The sequence below is a fragment of the Lethenteron reissneri genome, chromosome 52 (genome assembly GCF_015708825.2).
Source record: "Lethenteron reissneri isolate LAM-NWPU_2019-01 chromosome 52, ASM1570882v1, whole genome shotgun sequence".
NCBI lineage: Eukaryota > Metazoa > Chordata > Hyperoartia > Petromyzontiformes > Petromyzontidae > Lethenteron > Lethenteron reissneri.
The window spans coordinates 2,374,819-2,391,961 of NC_083830.1; the positions used below are offsets into that span (position 1 = coordinate 2,374,819).

A 17,143-nucleotide genomic window follows, 5' to 3' on the forward strand; every position below is an offset into this window, starting at 1 on the left:
GACAAAGGCGGGCGGGCGTGGTGCTAGCCACCCAACCCCTCGTGTGCTTTTCCGGCCTTCATCGGTGCTCGCTAACAGCACTTGCCCCAAAAGTCTGTTAAGGCTATAAGGGGGATCTTCGTCTTTGTGACCCCCCTACTTGCCGGCGACCCTGGGAGGCCCTTGCGCTTTAGAAATGCGCAGGGGCGTCCGCCGTCCTGCACGTACCCTGCCTCGGCAGGTGACCTCCTCGCCATGAACCAGGCACGTCCCGGCCGCCAGGTACCCCTTGACTCCCGACACAGTCTCCTCGCTCTTCAGGGAGATGTTCTTGAGGCACGTTACATGCTCCCAGTCCTCCAGGTCGATTCTGGAACGCGAGGAAAGTCGATTCGTCAATAAAACAAAAATAATTGTAATCGACCGCTCTTTCTGGGGTGGGTTAAGCCTCGGGGTCCTCTTAGAAACGATGGCAACTCCGGGAAACCGATTGCGACCCGCGACCACGAACACAAAGCGGCTGGTGTTGATGTCACTCTGCCCCGTCGTCCCGTCACCTTCCATATATAGCGCCTGCGCTATCACATGTTTTATTGATTGCTAGACAGATTGCTACGTGTTGATGTTTTCTCCGGGTCCTCCGGTTTTTCCCTCCACATCTAGAAAACATGCGTTTCGAGCATTTAGCTGCGAAACATTTTCAGACGAAAAGACACTTTGTTGGGCTATCATTTGTGGCCAGGTCACTTCTGAAAGAGAGCTGTAAAGCCCAGCGGGCCTTACCTAGTAAAATAAAAATTAAATGAAAAGTAAAACATTTTAAAGTTTTACTTGAAACGAATGACGCAAATCCGAAACATACTAAATTATTATCATTACAGCGAGATTCTCAATGGTTCAGTGTTGCTCTTGGAATCCATGGGAAAACAACCCCGCACCTCCGATGAGCACAGTTGGCTGCATTCTGTGCGAAAGAGGTTCAACATACATACATACGTACATACATACATACACTCACTCCCAGACCACCAGCTCCCAATCGTTGGGCAGCACCGATCCGTGGGAACCACGCGAACTAAGAGACAAAAGACGACTTTCATGTGCCGAGCAGCGCGCTACGCTACGCACCTGGTGTTAGGGATGGTCTCCCAGCTGACGGGCGAAATGAGCTGAATGGAGAACTTCTCCTGGGTAGGGTAGATGAACCGCTCGTCTGCGAAAGGGAGGAAAACCACTCGCTGAAATCGTAATCGGCGCCAGCGGGTGTGTTCCCAAGTCTGTAGGGCCTCGGTTAAGGCGTGGAGCAGACGTGGAAGCGTGGGATGTTGCTACTGCCCTTTGCTGCCCACAACATAGCACCCCCCCATCATTATAACACCTGTTACACACGGCGGTCATATGCATGTATGTCGAGCTTGTTTCGCACCGTACGTAGCGAAACGTGCTAATCGGAGGTGCAGGGTAAGGACGACAAACTAAACACGAAAAGCAGTTGTAAAAAAATGGGTTTTCAATCGAGATTATTCAAAAGTGCATAGTTCCAATGGCTTCCTAATATCGCGATGCAGTGACCATCTTTGTTAGATGGTTAGCTATTGCAGGTGTAACCCCATTTTGCCTTTCTAGATATGATAGCAAAACAATCATGAGCATCTTCGGGGAGAATATATGTTGTCATGTATTACAAATTTGCGTCACAAAATAACAACATATATCTTCACGAGAGGGTCCTTGCCTATAACATCTGGAAGCTCATAAATTGCATGCCGACACTGGTCCAGAGTTTACCTGTACTGAAAAAATGCTGCTGAAATTAAGCAATCCCACAAGGCCTTGTGGATGATGCAAAGCGTGAAAAAAAACCGAAAATTTGTTTGTGTCAAGTGGACATTGTCTGCTGAGGCCCAGGGCCGGTTCAGATAATCGTCACCGATGTTGGCCGTGAGAGGGAATCGCACTGGTGTAGTCGGGTTCGCAGCGCAGCGCGCTAACCGCCACACTACCGCTTCCCAAGACCATTCCAGTACACACACACACACGCATGCAAACGCGCGCACCTCTGTCCACCATCTCAAACTCCTTCTCCTCGCCGCTCATCCTCGGGATGCGGTTGCAAATTTCCAAAACGCTCGTGGTCACGGCGAACACCTTCGCACGCCGGCACACAACATCCAGGAGGACAGCGACACAGCAACGCGAGCAAGCCTTTGTCATCGATCGATCGATCCGTTGCTGGATGACGGCCGCCCCAGACGCGCAGGCCGTGGCAGATATTCGACTGGTTGGCGCGGGGTTGGCTGGGAGGCCCAGGGCGCGTCGACATGGGGGAGCACACAGAACCGCCTGATACGGCGACGGATTTGGCTGCAGTGCCGCCCCTCGCCGCTCACATCGTGGCACATCCTCACGGCCGCCACCTTACGGCAGCGAGTTTGCGCACTGCCGTCACACCCACGCAGGTGCTAGGCAGGCTCAAGCCTGCTGAGCTTCTGAGACGTGATAAAATTCGGGGTTGCATTTCAGGCCACTTGGTCGTCACCGTATGAGTGACACGGGGGCAGGAAATCACGTAGGAGTGGTGGGCAACTCACGCCAACTCCCGAGTGCAGTGTAAACAGCACTGTTTAAAAAAATCACCTGTTACAGATTGCTATGCATTACCAATTGCTATGCATTACCGATTGCTATGCATTACCAATTGATATCGGAGATTTAAAAATCATAAAGGTGATCAGCTACACTACTCCAGTAAGCTTAGAGCAGTGTTTGGGGAAAGACACCTAAGCAATGTTTGTGGTTAATAATAATAACAACGTACAGCCCATTGTCAATCCACTGCCTTGCCAAGTGGAGTTAAGTTTAGTTTCACCAGGGAGGGTGAGAAGTCACGAAACCAGGAGCAGCCTCATTTGAAAGAGTGACCTGGGGGTCACCAAAATTGATAAAACCAAAACAAACCGAAACAAAAGCACAGCAACGAAGCGAAGAGAAACCGGCGCAAAAAATCAGCGGCGCCCGGCGTCGTCGCGCACCTTGGACTCGACGTGGTAGACGATGTGGTGCGGCGTGCAGCGCAGCGGGATCTTGCGCAACGGCCACGTCGAGTCGTAGGAGAGGTGCGTCGGCAGGACGCTGATCCGCAAGTCTCCCTGCGAACGCAGGGCGCCGTGCCACGTCACTCAAGCGCCGTGGCACGGCACGGCCGACCGACCACCGACCGACCGAGCGAGCGAGGCCGCAGGTTTTATTATACCAGAGAAGGCCGCGCAGTTACGACGGCAGGAGACGCCGTGGAAACGCGCGGTGGAAACCCGAGAGGAGCAGTGCACAAAGCGCGCGTCCCAAACCGGCAATACGGCACGGCCTTTTCCACCCAATGTACGACAACGTGCAGGGCCAAAGAGGTCGTTCTAATTATCTTCTTGAATTAACCATATTATTTGATGCGTAATGTACGATGTGCATTATGCATAAAATAATGTAATGAACCATATTATTTTATGTAATAATGCATTTGCACGGCTGGCTAAATACTGTGCGAAAGAAGTTCAACATGCATACATTTGAACATATACATTTCAAAAAGAAGACAAAGATCCCCTGTATAGCCTCAACAGATTGTTGGGGCAAGTGCTGTTAGCGGGGGGTGGGTGGCCAGCACCATGCCTGGCCACCTTTGTCTCCCCAGTGGCGATGTTTACACACTGCACCAGGTTAAGTCGACCTAGGGGAGGCCCCGGACCAGTTCAGATAATCGATACTGGTACTCACCGTGAGCGTGAATCGAACTCGAGTCGCCTTAAGCGCAGTGTGCTTAATGCTACACTAATGAAAATTACAGTATATGTCCATGTCTCCCGGTCACAACGCAAAATTAAAACATTACGCACAGGTACCTGTGTACTCAATAAACAGTACAATGTACTGCATCGCGCATACACACGTACTGTGTAGTGCACTGTAAAAAAACGAACGATCATTGGATGTCTGGCTACGCGTACGATCGTTACTTCGTACGATCGAAGTAACGGAATCACCGTACAGAGGTAGAAGTCGGCATGAGAGAATGCGTTCCGTTAGCTACGCTCGTTACAAATGGGGGATCGTTCTAATAAGCACGGTGTGTTCCAGCGAAGTTAATATTGTAGATCAGTATACGGGGATCTTTGTCTTTTCTTTGCCTTGACGACACCAGTTGATTGCATAGCGGGTGTGAACTGAGAATGACGATGAACAGAAAAAGCAACTTTGGGAACTGCCTTAGTGACACTGTTACTCATCGCAACGTGAAAATGCTACATGCAGACTGGAAAAAAATAGGTTAAAGAACAACAATAAAGAAAAGCATGTTGCTTGCAAACAGCGGGAATGTACGATTCCCATCACACCTTGCATGAATGTCATGTGATCGCAATATTATCGGCCTAATTCAATGCAATTGGGGAGTTCCAGGCTACCTTACCTTAAATTTCGATTTAAAGCTTTCGTGACTGCAGGTCCGTCGAGGCGACAGAGTTCAGACTCTGTCGCCTCGACGGACCTGGTTTTCACCTGAGGACGGCTGCTTGCGTTGTGGCCGAAACGTCGTGAGAATTGTTTTATTATGTTTTATTTTTATTATTTTATTACTTCCCTTCTACGTGACTTTACCTTACCTTACTTTATATTTATAAAGCGACTTACTTAGTTCAAGGTGTTGTGCTGCTGTGCGTGAGCAGCACAACACCTGATGAACCATAAATTAACAAGTGGTGGCGGCACCAGCAGCAACACCAGTAGCAGCACCAGCACCAGCAGCAGCACCAGCAGCACCAGCAGAACCACCAGCAGCAGCACCAGCAGCAGCACCAGCAGCAGCACCAGCAGCAGCACCAGCAGCAGCACCAGCAGCACCAGCAGCACCAGCAGCACCAGCAGAACCACCAGCAGCAAAGGCAGCTCACCCGCTTGTTGAAGTAGAGGAATCCTCTGGGGCAGTTGACGTTGTGGAAGGCGGCGAAGGACTCGATGGGTCCGTCGATGTGCATGGGGTGCATGCGGAGGGCTCCTCGCGACGTCATGAACACCCAGTGGGGGAAGGGCCCGCAGATGAACACCTGCCCAAAGCGCGGCAGCAGCGGGCGAACGCGAGGGTCAAGTAATGCTTTTTTGTGTATTCCTCACCTTAGAAAAAGATGAAAAATCACGCACGCAGGAATTTCTGTCGCACTTTCTAGCGTGCATCTGTTCCCGGCAATTATTTAATAATTGATGCCGGAATGGCAACTCATCTTTATATAAATATTTCGGTTAAACTGCACAGGGCACCAGTAACATTTAGACACCCAGCAGCATTTGTTCAAAGAGCCTGGCTCTGCTGATGAGACCCAGAAAGTAAAAAACCGGTTCAGAGTTTAGTTGCTTAAACACACACTGCTGGATAATGTGGGTTTGGGAAGCAAATATATTGGGTCGCCTTTACGGCAGTTAGAAAGAGATGGCGCATCGACGTTTTCAACCCCAAGCGTTGAAAAAAACTAAAAGATTAAACTAAAAAACATTATAAAACTTCACTATTTTAATTTCACCAGGTAAGGCCCACTCTGAGCTATGTAGCTCTTTTTCAGAAGCGACCTGCCCACAAGTGATAGCTCAACAAAAGTGGCTTATCGCGTGGAAATTTACAGCAGCCAAAAACTCTAAAAGCACATTTCTGAATGTGGAGGGAAAAACCGGAGGACCTGGAGAAAATTCCACGCGATCACGGGGAGAGAGAGAGACACGGCAAACTCCAAATATACAGCAGCAGGTGTCAGGGTCGGGATCGAACCCACGACCTCCTGTATACCAAGCGAGGTAATTAACATCTCGCCACGGCGGTGAACAAAAAAATCAAACACCGGAGCGGACCTCACCCCCGAGTATCCCGAGACGTCGTCGAAGGTGCGGAAGCGGACGACGCGGCCCCTCACCGCCGCCGTCTCGTCCTGTGCGCCGTCGGCACCGCCGGCCGGCTCCCCGTCGACCTTCCGGGAGGAGGGGCGAGCCTTCCGCTCGCGGAACGTGATGGCGTGCTGCACCTGCGGGGACCGCGTCGGGGCGTCGCTCCGATAAACGCCCGCGTAAAGCCGGCTCTTGGGCCAAAAAGGGGGCGGCCGGGCGACGTGAACTGGGAACTAGGCAGGAGACCTCCGGAGTTTCGAGGCATTCGAAGCCCAGATATGAGGGGGCTCGTTGGAGTCTCTTGACGCTGGACCACGGTCAATGAGCTCCCCCCCGCCACTGCAGACGCCGCTCTCGATGAATGGCACATTGAGCGTATGTGTGTACACTATTTTTTTTGTGCCCTACGTAACCAAAAGGTGTGGGCGGGGGGAAGGACAAGAAACTAAATACAAAAATCAGTTCTAAAGAAATTAGTTTGTCAATTTCGATTTAACAGTTGCAGAAGAAGCGTGTTCCAGACAGCTCCAGAAGGCCACCTGAAAGAGCACGAAGCGGTGACCGTCTTGGTTCGATGGCGAGGCAAAAGCCGCCGCGAGGATAACCGGAGTTCGAGTGATGATGGTTCGTGCTCGTTGACGTTATTAAATGTCGTCACTTCATAATGCGGCTGCTCTGCGATTAAACTAACGGGGGGGGGGGGGGCACCTCCCTCCTACCTTTTTAAAGCGCACTTTCAGGTTGTTGATGGTGAGCAGCGAGTCGTAGGGAAAAGCCTCGTATATGAGCAGCTCCTGGTCCACATACACCTGCAGGAATCACACACACAGATACACCATCCCAAGACACTGACTACGCAGTAACGCCACGGTCTGCCGTGATCGATCGTCGGCAGCGTTTCCTGAAGCCGTCCAAACCGGCTCGCTTACCAACGTCGACACGAGCGTACAAACGTCACCTTCCAACCCCGCACCCCCCTCTCCACCATTCGCACAGTTGGCTACGAACGGTGCAAAAAAGTTCAACACACATACGTAATTACCACACGAAACAAGAGCCCGTGCGTGGCCGTGCATTTTGAGGCTCCTTGTCGCCGGACCGAAGCCGAAGGTCACAACGCAGGCTTTAAAGTAACGGTCCAACGCGTAACTACCTACGCGAAGGGCTGCCCCCTGCAAAAGGCGCGTCCGTTGGACGGCGCGGGACTCACGAAGAGGAAGGGCTTGGATTGGCGGTGCCCCAGGCCGGCGAGGAGCAGCTCGTGCACCACCGGCATCTCCCCCTGCCGCGCAGCCGCCCCCTCCTCCTTCTTGGCCTCGACGGCGGCGGCCTGCCCCGAGGAACTGTCCACGAGGACGCGCTGACCCACGGGGAAGTTCTTCACCAGGAACACGAGCCGCCACTCGGGCAGCTGGTAAATCTGCGGCACAGAGGGCGGGTTTGGGGGGGGGGGCAGGCGGGAAGTTAGGACGCATGGGTGCTGTGGCTGGGTGGATGTTTCTGATGTTAGGGATGTGAACATAATCTCGTTCAGTTCTCAATGCGAGCGTGATTTCAGTCCTAGTGCTAGAGTCAGTTCTAGCGCTCTAGATCGCTGGGACTAAGTGACAACATCTACGTTTGTATGTTGAACGTCTGTGCTAATCGGAGATGGCCAGAGCTTACAGGAGATCTTCACGCACCACCCGTGCGGGTGTCCACAGGCCAAAGATAAGGCTAACCTCAATCGACTGTAAGACAGTTCGTTAAGATTTGTCAATACATAATTATTGGAGTTGGTGCAAGTTAAACTCGCCTCCGCATAGCGACCGACACCACTCGATAACGTTCCCACATTCTGTTCTCGTGTCCTAGGTTCAACCAATGGCAACAGTTTTGTTCGAGTTTGATCACTCATGTTGTTTTCACTGCAGATTCCATGAACAATTAATATTCGTGGTGAGTGATGACGGGGGGGAAAGGGGGGGTGACGGAGTCAAGAGACTGTGAGTTACGCTGGCGGTTTGGGCTGCGCTACGACTACAGAAGAACCCTCGGATGAGACGACGGACACAGCAATAACGGTGGTCATGTCAGGGCTCCGCAAATTAAATATGAGCAGCGGAATCTTGACCCCCTGTCAAGGGAGATCCACCATAACCCTGACGTGAGTGGCAGGAGGCGCTGGGGCCCACCAGGTGTCTGCGTGTGCCGTGGGGTCACGCGGCGGCCTTGTCAAAATAAATGTGATGACGATTAAACAAAAAACGAAGAAAAATATTACAAACGTCAGCTTTGTCCGCAGATGGGCACACATCCATTCGATCTGAGAGTTGTTCTTTTGTATTTTGACTTTTGCTGTGACCTTTTGTTACAAATATTGGATAAAAAAATATATATATATATACATCGGAAGAAGCAAATATTGGAATTTGGCTGCTCAAGATGGAGGATGGGTGGATGATCAGTGGATGATCCATCGAGGATGGTGGAGGATCGGTCGCTGATCGGTGGATGACTGGTGGATGATCGGTGGAAGATCGGTGGAAGTTCGGTGGATAATCAGTGGGATTGGTAGGGGATTGGTGGCTAATCGGTGGATGATCGCTGGCTGATCCAGTAGAGGATCGGTGGAGGATCGGTGGAGGATTCGTGGAGGAGTTGTGCGGGCCTGCGACGACAGCCGTGGCAGCGCCGGGCCGTCGCTCACCTCCAGGACGCCGCTGTCGCGCACCAGCGCGCTCCAGAACGTGGGCTCCGCGTGGCCCCGCGCCGCCTTCGCGTGCGCCCTCGCGCTGGCAGCAGCCACCTCCTCAGGGCGGTTGGCCTCGTCGCGCTTGCTCTGCCCGAAGACGGAGGCGTTCGACTCCCCGTACAGCATCTCCTCCTCGTCATCCGCGGAGCTGCGGGGGTCACGACGGGGCGAACGCCGCAGGCGGAGGGGAGGACGAGGGAGGAAATAGGTGGTAGAGACGTGAGTAGAGAAGATGAGATGTGGATGGATAGGGGAGAGGAGGTGGAGGGAGGGATGAAGGGAGCGAAGGAAGGAAGATGGGTGAGTAGGATGTAGGTAGAAGTACATTCACAAGGTAGATTTCGTTGAAGGTAGGATAGAAGGGAGAGAAGGATGAGACCAGAGAGGGAGGTCAGCACATAGACAGGCAGACAGGGAGGCAAGCAGGGTGAGAGGAAAGTCAAATAAACAATAAAATCAACAGGCTAATAAAAAAACAACCTGCATGTGTTCCAGCTCCATGATCATTGTGTGCTCATTATCTCAACTTGCCCGTGGAAATTGTGAATTCCATTGACGTGAACCAGTCTCCCGACAGCGCGAACGCTGACTCCCACAAAGCGGTAATCATTTTATTGACCCAAAGAAGGTGATAGGCCAAGTCAACCACAAAACGAGCAGCAGCTCTGGCAATCGCTCGGACACACCACCACCTTCTTCTTCTTTCGCACAGCTGCTGATGCAGAGCAACAAACTACAATGTCACATTCAGGTGGTCAATCCCAGATAACCGAGTCAGGAGCAGCAAAGTAGTGTATCGCTTTTAAAGCTTTCGTGACTGCAGGGATTCATCTTCTTGGTTCTTTCGGTAAAGTCACGTAGAAGGGAAATAATAGAATAATAAAAATAAAACATAATAAAATACTTCTCACGACGTTTCGGCCACAACGCAAGCAGCCGTCCTCAGGTGAAGAACAAGTCTGTCGGAAAGCTTCAGATGCTGTCTTTCCGACAGACCTGTTCTTCACCTGAGGACAGCTGCTTGCGTTGTGGCCGAAACGTCGTGAGAATTATTTGATTAGGTTAATTTTTATTATTTTATTATTTCCCTTCTATGTGACTTTACCGAAAGAACCAAGAAGATAGTGTATCGCTGTACAATGTCTCCTTCGCATTTGTGGATCGGGCATCGCGTCATTACACATCGTGACACTGGCAGAGGGGGGGGGGGGGGGGGCCTCCACTCGTAAAAGAATCAGAATATTTATTTACACTGGAGGAGGAATCCGATGAACTATAAAGCTATTTTTCACAGATATCCAATAGGGCCGGGTAAGAACTTTACAACAAAAAATTCAAAAACACGGTAGTCGTGCAAAGCACAGGGGATACAAATAAATCACCTAAGAAAACATACAAATGAAACTAAACCATCCCCATCCTGCCAGGCAAAGCCCACGGAGCAATTAACTTTTATTTCAGCGGCGACCTGGGCTGCAAACGACAGCTCGACAAAGTGGCTCATCGTGCGGAGAAATTCACAGCAGCAAAAGAACCTCCACAATCTCTGGCGAGGGCCTGCGAAAGGCTGTCTGTGGCCCTACAGCGGCGGGCAGCCATCGTACCTGAGCTCCGCCACGGGGGCGTCCTCCTCCGCCTGGCTGCACCGCGTGACGGGCGTCTCCCGCACCAGGGTGGCCAGGCTCTCCATGGTGAACATGCCGCTCACGTCACGGTACACGCACAGCGCCAGCACCTTGGATTGCTGGACGACAACCGCGGGGGATCGGCGCACAAGGTTGGACGCACGTCCGTTTGCCGATCGTCATCATCAAGATCGTCGTCGTCGTCGTCCCGATCGTCCTCATCGTCGTCGTGATGAGGTTTGTGTTATGGTTGTAATTGTCATTTTACAAACCTTTTGTCAATCCACTGCTGGATGAAAGCCTCCTATCAAGCTGTGGAGGCTGTGGGGGGTTGTTTGCCCAGGCAGGTTCAGATATCAGCCGCCATTGAAGGTAAACTAAAAACGAAACTATTTTTTATTTTACCAGCTAAGGCCCACTGGGCTATATAGCTCTTTTTCAGAGGCCACAAATAACAGCTCAACGAAGTGGCTTATCATGTAGAAATGTATAGCAGCCAAATACTCGAATACTCGGATGTTATCCGTGGTCGAGAATCAAACTCTGCTTGCCGGGATCGTAGGACAACCACGACTGCCACCGCTCCCGGCAATATCTTCAGTTAAGAGAAGCTACGAAACTCAATTAGGATTTTCTATAGGGGGACTCATTTAAGGCTGAGATTAGCTCTGATAACAATGTGCAGCTGATGCAATCCACCCACAGCCAGGAGTTAAACCCAGCCTTAATGGACTGTTGGGGCAAGTGCTATGAGTGAGTAGCACCTATGAAGGCAGGCACGGTACACAAGGGGGTAGGGGGTGTTCAGCACCACGCCCGACTGCCTTTGTCTCCCCGGTGGCGATGTTTACTACAGACCGCAGCAGGTACTCGTTTGTGGCCGAGCCGACCCAGACGCGCGCGCACACACACGCAAGCATAGAGCACGCGCACACAAGAATGCTTATGCATCCACATTAGCGGCCGCAAGCCCCATACGTAAACACTTTGAGCCTCTCGCGTTGAACGGAGCGTGCACTTCGAGCGTGCCGAATGCCTCCTGTGGGAATGCTCCGCAGTCAAATTGTGTTAACGTGGCTCTTAATCTAAAAAAAAAAAAAGGTAATAATTCTGCGCAGAGACGTGCACATCTAATAAGGACTCGCGTCAACAGTTCTCCCTACACCCACAAATCGTTCCAAAAATCAACATCCAGACGACGGGGCAAAGCCCGATGCCGCGCACGAGCGTCGTAAATTGCAGTTTGTTCTTTGAAAGTTTCGCGAACGTCTAAGCAGAGGAATTCACTCGTCGGAACTCTCCTCACAGCTCGCAGTCGTGACGTCACCTCGTGCGGTGGAAGTCACCCGAGCAGAATGCGACGCCACCGAATTCCCCACAGGTTCCCCTCGCTCTACGCTCGTTCGGTTTGTGCGATTTCGCGCTGCATACGCGGAAAACCTATTTCTACCCAAAATTCTCTGTGTTCAGCGGTTTGAATTCACTCTACATGCAGCTATGTTCAAGTTCAAGTTCATTTATTAGGCATAGCCCTGTGAGCCATTCAGCTCTTGAATCGGGTGCAACCGCAACAAACAAAAAACAAAAACATGAACAAAAAACATCTTAAAGTGAATATGTGACTAAGTGCAAACAGAAAATCCAAGAAAAGACAGCAAAAATATTGCAGAAAAAACACCGTACACCAACGCTGTGTGCAAAAATCCCAGTGGGATGCAAGTCAAACAACAACAACAACCACAAGACAACTTAGATTAAGGCCATCAGTCTAACTCTGTACTACAACAAACAAACATGGCTAAACCAATACACTTTTCGAAATCACCAAAATAAAGCCATGAAAGCAATGAAAAAGCAATCATAGGAACTGTGACGGAATTTTCACAATAAATGGCATAAACAACATCTACTACCAAAACCCTGCAGCCATAGCTGGCTGCATGAGTCACTCCACAACAGCAGGTGTGTACTGCGAGTACTGTGTGTGTACTGTGTGTGTGTACTGTGTGTGTGTACTGTGTGAGTGTACTGTGTGAGTGTACTGTGTGAGTGTACTGTGTTTCCTGTGTGTGTCCTGTGTGTGTCCTGTGTGTGTCCTGTGTGTGTGTACTGTGTGTGTGTACTGTGTGTGTGTACTGTGTGTGTGTACTGTATGTACTCTGTGTTTCCTGTGTGTGTCCTGTGTGTCCTGTGTGTGTACTGCGTGTGTGTACTGCGTGTGTGTACTGCGTGTGTGTACTGCGTGCGCTACTCGACAGGCAGCTGTTTCGCTTTGTGCGCCCTTTGTTTTTTTTTGGAATGCATCGACCGCGGTCGCATCGGTCGAACCAGAACCGACCGTGGTGGTGCTTCACCCGCTGGAAACGGGCGATCGTCACGCCACCCAATGGGTGGGGCGGGGGAGTGTCTTGGGAGGTGAAAGCTCACCGAGTGCACCGGCTGCTTCGCAGCGGCCAGCCAGCAGGAGCCGTTGACTTTGTCCTCCTTGAGCAGCAGCTGCATGATCTGCCCCTCTTCGCTCAGGATGATGGCGTAGGGGTCGGCCGCAGGAGCAGTGCACGATCGGGGAGCCCAGGTCCAGCGGGATGTGCTGCAGTTGCTTGGCTGGTGGGAAAAAATGTGCGCACGCGAGTTTGTTTAAGCGAGAGCTTCACAATTACTTCGACCACCCCAGTACTCCCGCTCCTTCCACTGGCTCACAATCCAATCTCAGATCGATGTTAAGATGGCACCGTCTTCCAGATCCTCGCTGGACTCATCCCTGACTGCCCATACTCCCCTTTCATCTCACTCTACTACCCTCCACACACTCTCCTATCTCTCCCCTCTCATCTCACTCTACTCCCCTCCACGCACTCTTATTCAACCCTCCCGGTGAACGAGCCAAAACAATAATAATCGGCACGTCGTGAGATGCTTGCGCACCGTGTGATGATTTTATTTGATTGGCTGTGTCGGGTGGTGGAGAGTTCCCAATGACACAAAGTTGGTCACAAGCATTACGTAGCCTAAACCCCTATACTGAACGCCTGTTAAATATTTTAATTTGAAAGTTGCCGAATAAAGATCTCGACATAATTTGAACCGAATGACAGTTGGAAATGCGTAGGCTTCAAAAAGACTAAAAGCCACTGCAAATGCGTAATCAGGTCGGGAAAACAGAGGCGGTTAACGAGTTTCCCAGTTTAGCGATACGCGGCGCAATATATAGTTGCGCCGGCACGAACAATTTAACAGAAGTAATTTGTGAGTGTGCAGGCTACTTTGTGCCACTGTGGACACCACAAGCCAACATCACAGTGCAACTCCTGATTGCCATGAAAATAACTCCTCACTCACCCCACCAACTTTGCATCAGGGCACCGTGTATGTCACGGGGAAAAACATTTATTCCACATACTTGTGGCAAAACATGTAAACAAGTATGCTTTGATAATGTATGCATTGTCCTTGAAAGTGATTGGCCTTCATGAGACAGCCTCTTTTATGAGACTTTGTCTCACCGGTGCCATAAAGCAAAGAGCTCCAAAAGGCGCGCAGTACAAGGGCAATCCAAATGCCAACTTATCTATAGCTTTGGTTGAGCAGTTAACACAGGTGTTATATCTTAACACCTCCTGCGTGTCTGCTTTTACCGCGGCATTCCTTGATTTTGGCAACTGGTCCTCATTACGATTTAAGCTTTTGTTCGCTATTTATGTTTTCTATTGTGCGTTGCTTTGTTGACTAAATGTCTTGGATATAGTATATATTAATTTGAGGTAAAGTGCACCTGAGATGCCTTTATTATTGCCGTGAAGTGCGCTAAACAAACGAGAGAACGATTTGTTGATTTGATACATCGGCTGGGAAGCCGGAATCCGAGACAACCACGGGTCCCTTTTGTGCCCGAAAAGGCAAAGTACTTTGTGCAAAAACAAGCGACCATCAGCAAAAAAAAACAAAAAGCGACTGCCAACGCTAATGACTTTTTTTTCTTCTTTAATTTGTTTCCCCCCGACTATCAATTTCTCACGATCAATGGACGAAAGTGAGATAACGGAGCCAAAAATGTGATCATTCTCATTGATTTCCCCCCCCCCCCCATTCTATAAGCACACACAAGCCATTCCATTACAGAACCCACGTGGTTCCAATCGAGATTACAAACCGTACCGAAGATAACCTACGAGGACAAAGCGACTATTGCCTGCCACGCGTTTAATTAGCGATTTCCTTGCACTTGGCAGAAAACGTGAATCACGTAAGTGAATGTGAAGTTGATACTGCCAACCACGACTGTCGTCATCATCAGCTTCAAATGAACCGTGACCGGACGAAGGTCCTCCCCCCAAGCCATCGCTCTTGTTATTGCGATTCAACAATTGATCTAGCTTCTAAGCGTGATATTTTTTATTTGACCAGGTAAGGCCCACCGAGCCATTTTTCAGAAGCGTCCTAAGCCACAACTTACAGCTCTACAAAGTGGCTTATCGATGTGGAGATTTAGAGCAGCCAAATATTCTAAACGGATGTTGAGTCTAAATGTGGAGGGAAAAATGAAAGAGGACCCAAAGAAAAATCCACATGACCACGGGGAGAACTTGCAAACTCCAAATATACAGGAGGCATCGTGGTGGGGATCAAACCCGTGACCTCCTGCATACCATGCGAGGTAGTTAACATCTCGTCACCGTGGCGCCCATAACGCCGCCTCCGCAGCCGACATCCTCTTTGGATGCGTTCCCTCATTTGGCGGCCACTCCGTCGTTAATCTTTGACCACCGGAAATCAGCCCCTCTAATGACGAGTCCTGCCCAAGCCTTCTTACTTTTCTTAATTCCCTGCTGCATGAGTTCTTCTTTCTATCTTTCTCACAGCGGAATTCCAAGCATTGCAAAGCCAAGTCCTGAACAGACGCACGACGGATTTCGGCTGCCGCAGGATCACGAAGAATGGTGACGTTACAGCGACAGCTTTCCACAAGCAGCGGACGGATAGTGGCTGAGGATGACTATTATTATAATAAATAGGACTATGCCATCCAAGAGCAATATTTAGCGGAAGGATACTGTTATAGTAATAATTAATTCCAGCCTCTGTTCATTCAATGCTTGATGAAGTTCTCATCGTTTGCCGTGTCGGTGAGTGAGCTTTAGTTTTTTTTTTTTTAAACATACTTAACCACGCCGATCGGTGCGGGATGTCCTGGGAGGCCCAGGACTGGTTCGGAAAAATCACTCTCCCCTGATGTTAGTCGTAGCTGGGAATCAAACTCTAGCTGACGAGTTCATAGCATAAGCACGCCAACCACTGCACCGTCGCTCCCCCCATTCTCGTGATGTATTGCACATCGTTACCTCTGACCAAATTACCCGAAATATGCCAGATATCATGAGTTCTCAGTAAGCTAATCGGGTTTGAGCCTGAACTGCGCTTGGAATGGGGAGTTGGTCATAGGGCGGGGTTGGCAAATCCATTGTCGCAAAGAACCACGCACCAACATCTGCACTCCTCGCCTTCACCGAGCCGCGCTGAGCAGCGTGGCGAAGTGTGCCCCAATAAACCCCAAGAGCCTGCACTGTGGGGGGTCGTGAGGGTTATTGGAGTGTGTAGGGAAGCCCTCATCCAGCAGTGGATTATTACAAAACGGCTGTATACGTGCACGTACACCTCTTTTGCACTCTCCACAGCCGTGCCAAGCAAGCCCGGCGCTGCTCAGGAGGTTCCGGGTTGTTTTTCCACCACAGAAACAGAGCCGCGTGCGCCACCGACGACACCCACGGCGAGCGAGCCGATGCACGAGCGCGTCGTGCGGCGACGCCGTGCCCGAGCGGCGTACTGAGCCAGCGTCGCGTGTGCACGATCTACGTGTCGTCAGCCTCGCACGAGCGCCCCCCCGGCCCTGTTTGGCACTGAGCCCAATGCGGATTTCTTGTGCGGTCAGCAGCGTACACAGTGGGGAGCCGCGGTGGCGAGATGTTAACTATCTCGCCTGGTTTACAGGAGGTCATGGGTTCGATCCCGACCATGACACTAGTTGTATATTTGGAGTTTGCGGTGTCTCTCTCTCCATGGTCGCATGGATTTTTCTCCAGGTGCTCCGGTTTTTCCCTCCACATTAAGAAATTATCAGTTTAGAGAATTTGGCTGCTAGAAATGTCCACATAAGCCACTTCGTTGAGCTATCATTTGTGGCCAAGTAACTTCTGAAAGAGAGCTGTATAGCTTAGTGGGCCTTGCCTGGCAAAATAAAAACATATTTAATAGTTTAGTGGGAATCCACCCGTACCGTGGGAAGGCGGGATGAGCCAGTGGGGAAATAGGGATCATAGCGTATAACTCGAAACGCGCGTTTCCCCTTCGGCCACTTACTTCCCTCCATGAGCCGCACGCCCATGGGCGAGACCTGCAGGATGTAGCGGTTGCCTCCGAGGTTCCCCGCGAACACCGTGGGGCCCTGCGTGTTGAAGCCACTGTGGTCCAGCTCCATGATCTCCTGGCCCGTCTGCAGGATCTGGGACGCCGCAAGCACAGGCACGCACCTCGCGTTGTACACGTATGTTCAATGTACGTTGAACTTCTTTCGCACCGTGAGTAGCCAACCACGCTAATCGGAGGTCACACAAACCCGAGGCTGTTATCATTATTATCCAGGATATAACGATGTATGTGTGGGTGGGGGAGGGGCTGTGAATGAATAGTCTGTGGTCTGACGCAGAAAATAGTGGTGCTACACAGAAGGGTGAAACTAGTCTGTTAAAAACAAAGAGGAAACCCATATTCGCCAAGGCTTACTCCCAGTGACTTCTGTACTTTATTCCAGAGTTGAGGAATCAATTGCGGGGAGAGCATTTTTCTCGTGACAATAAAAACAATGCATTCTATGAGCGTGCGGTGGGAG

General features: G+C 50.7%; 1 protein-coding gene across 1 annotated transcript in view; it reads right to left on the reverse strand.

Moving 5' to 3' along the window:
- CPSF1 (cleavage and polyadenylation specific factor 1) overlaps window positions 1–17,143 on the reverse strand; it is a 62,711-nt gene that overhangs the window by 28,601 nt on the left and 16,967 nt on the right. Inside the window, 13 exon segments of the mRNA XM_061573308.1 lie at window positions 208–349; window positions 1,108–1,192; window positions 2,037–2,127; window positions 3,012–3,128; window positions 4,923–5,075; window positions 5,874–6,038; window positions 6,621–6,710; window positions 7,112–7,321; window positions 8,591–8,783; window positions 10,240–10,379; window positions 12,688–12,807; window positions 12,809–12,864; window positions 16,615–16,756. Of these exon segments, the coding sequence (XP_061429292.1) occupies window positions 208–349; window positions 1,108–1,192; window positions 2,037–2,127; window positions 3,012–3,128; window positions 4,923–5,075; window positions 5,874–6,038; window positions 6,621–6,710; window positions 7,112–7,321; window positions 8,591–8,783; window positions 10,240–10,379; window positions 12,688–12,807; window positions 12,809–12,864; window positions 16,615–16,756 (1,704 nt within the window).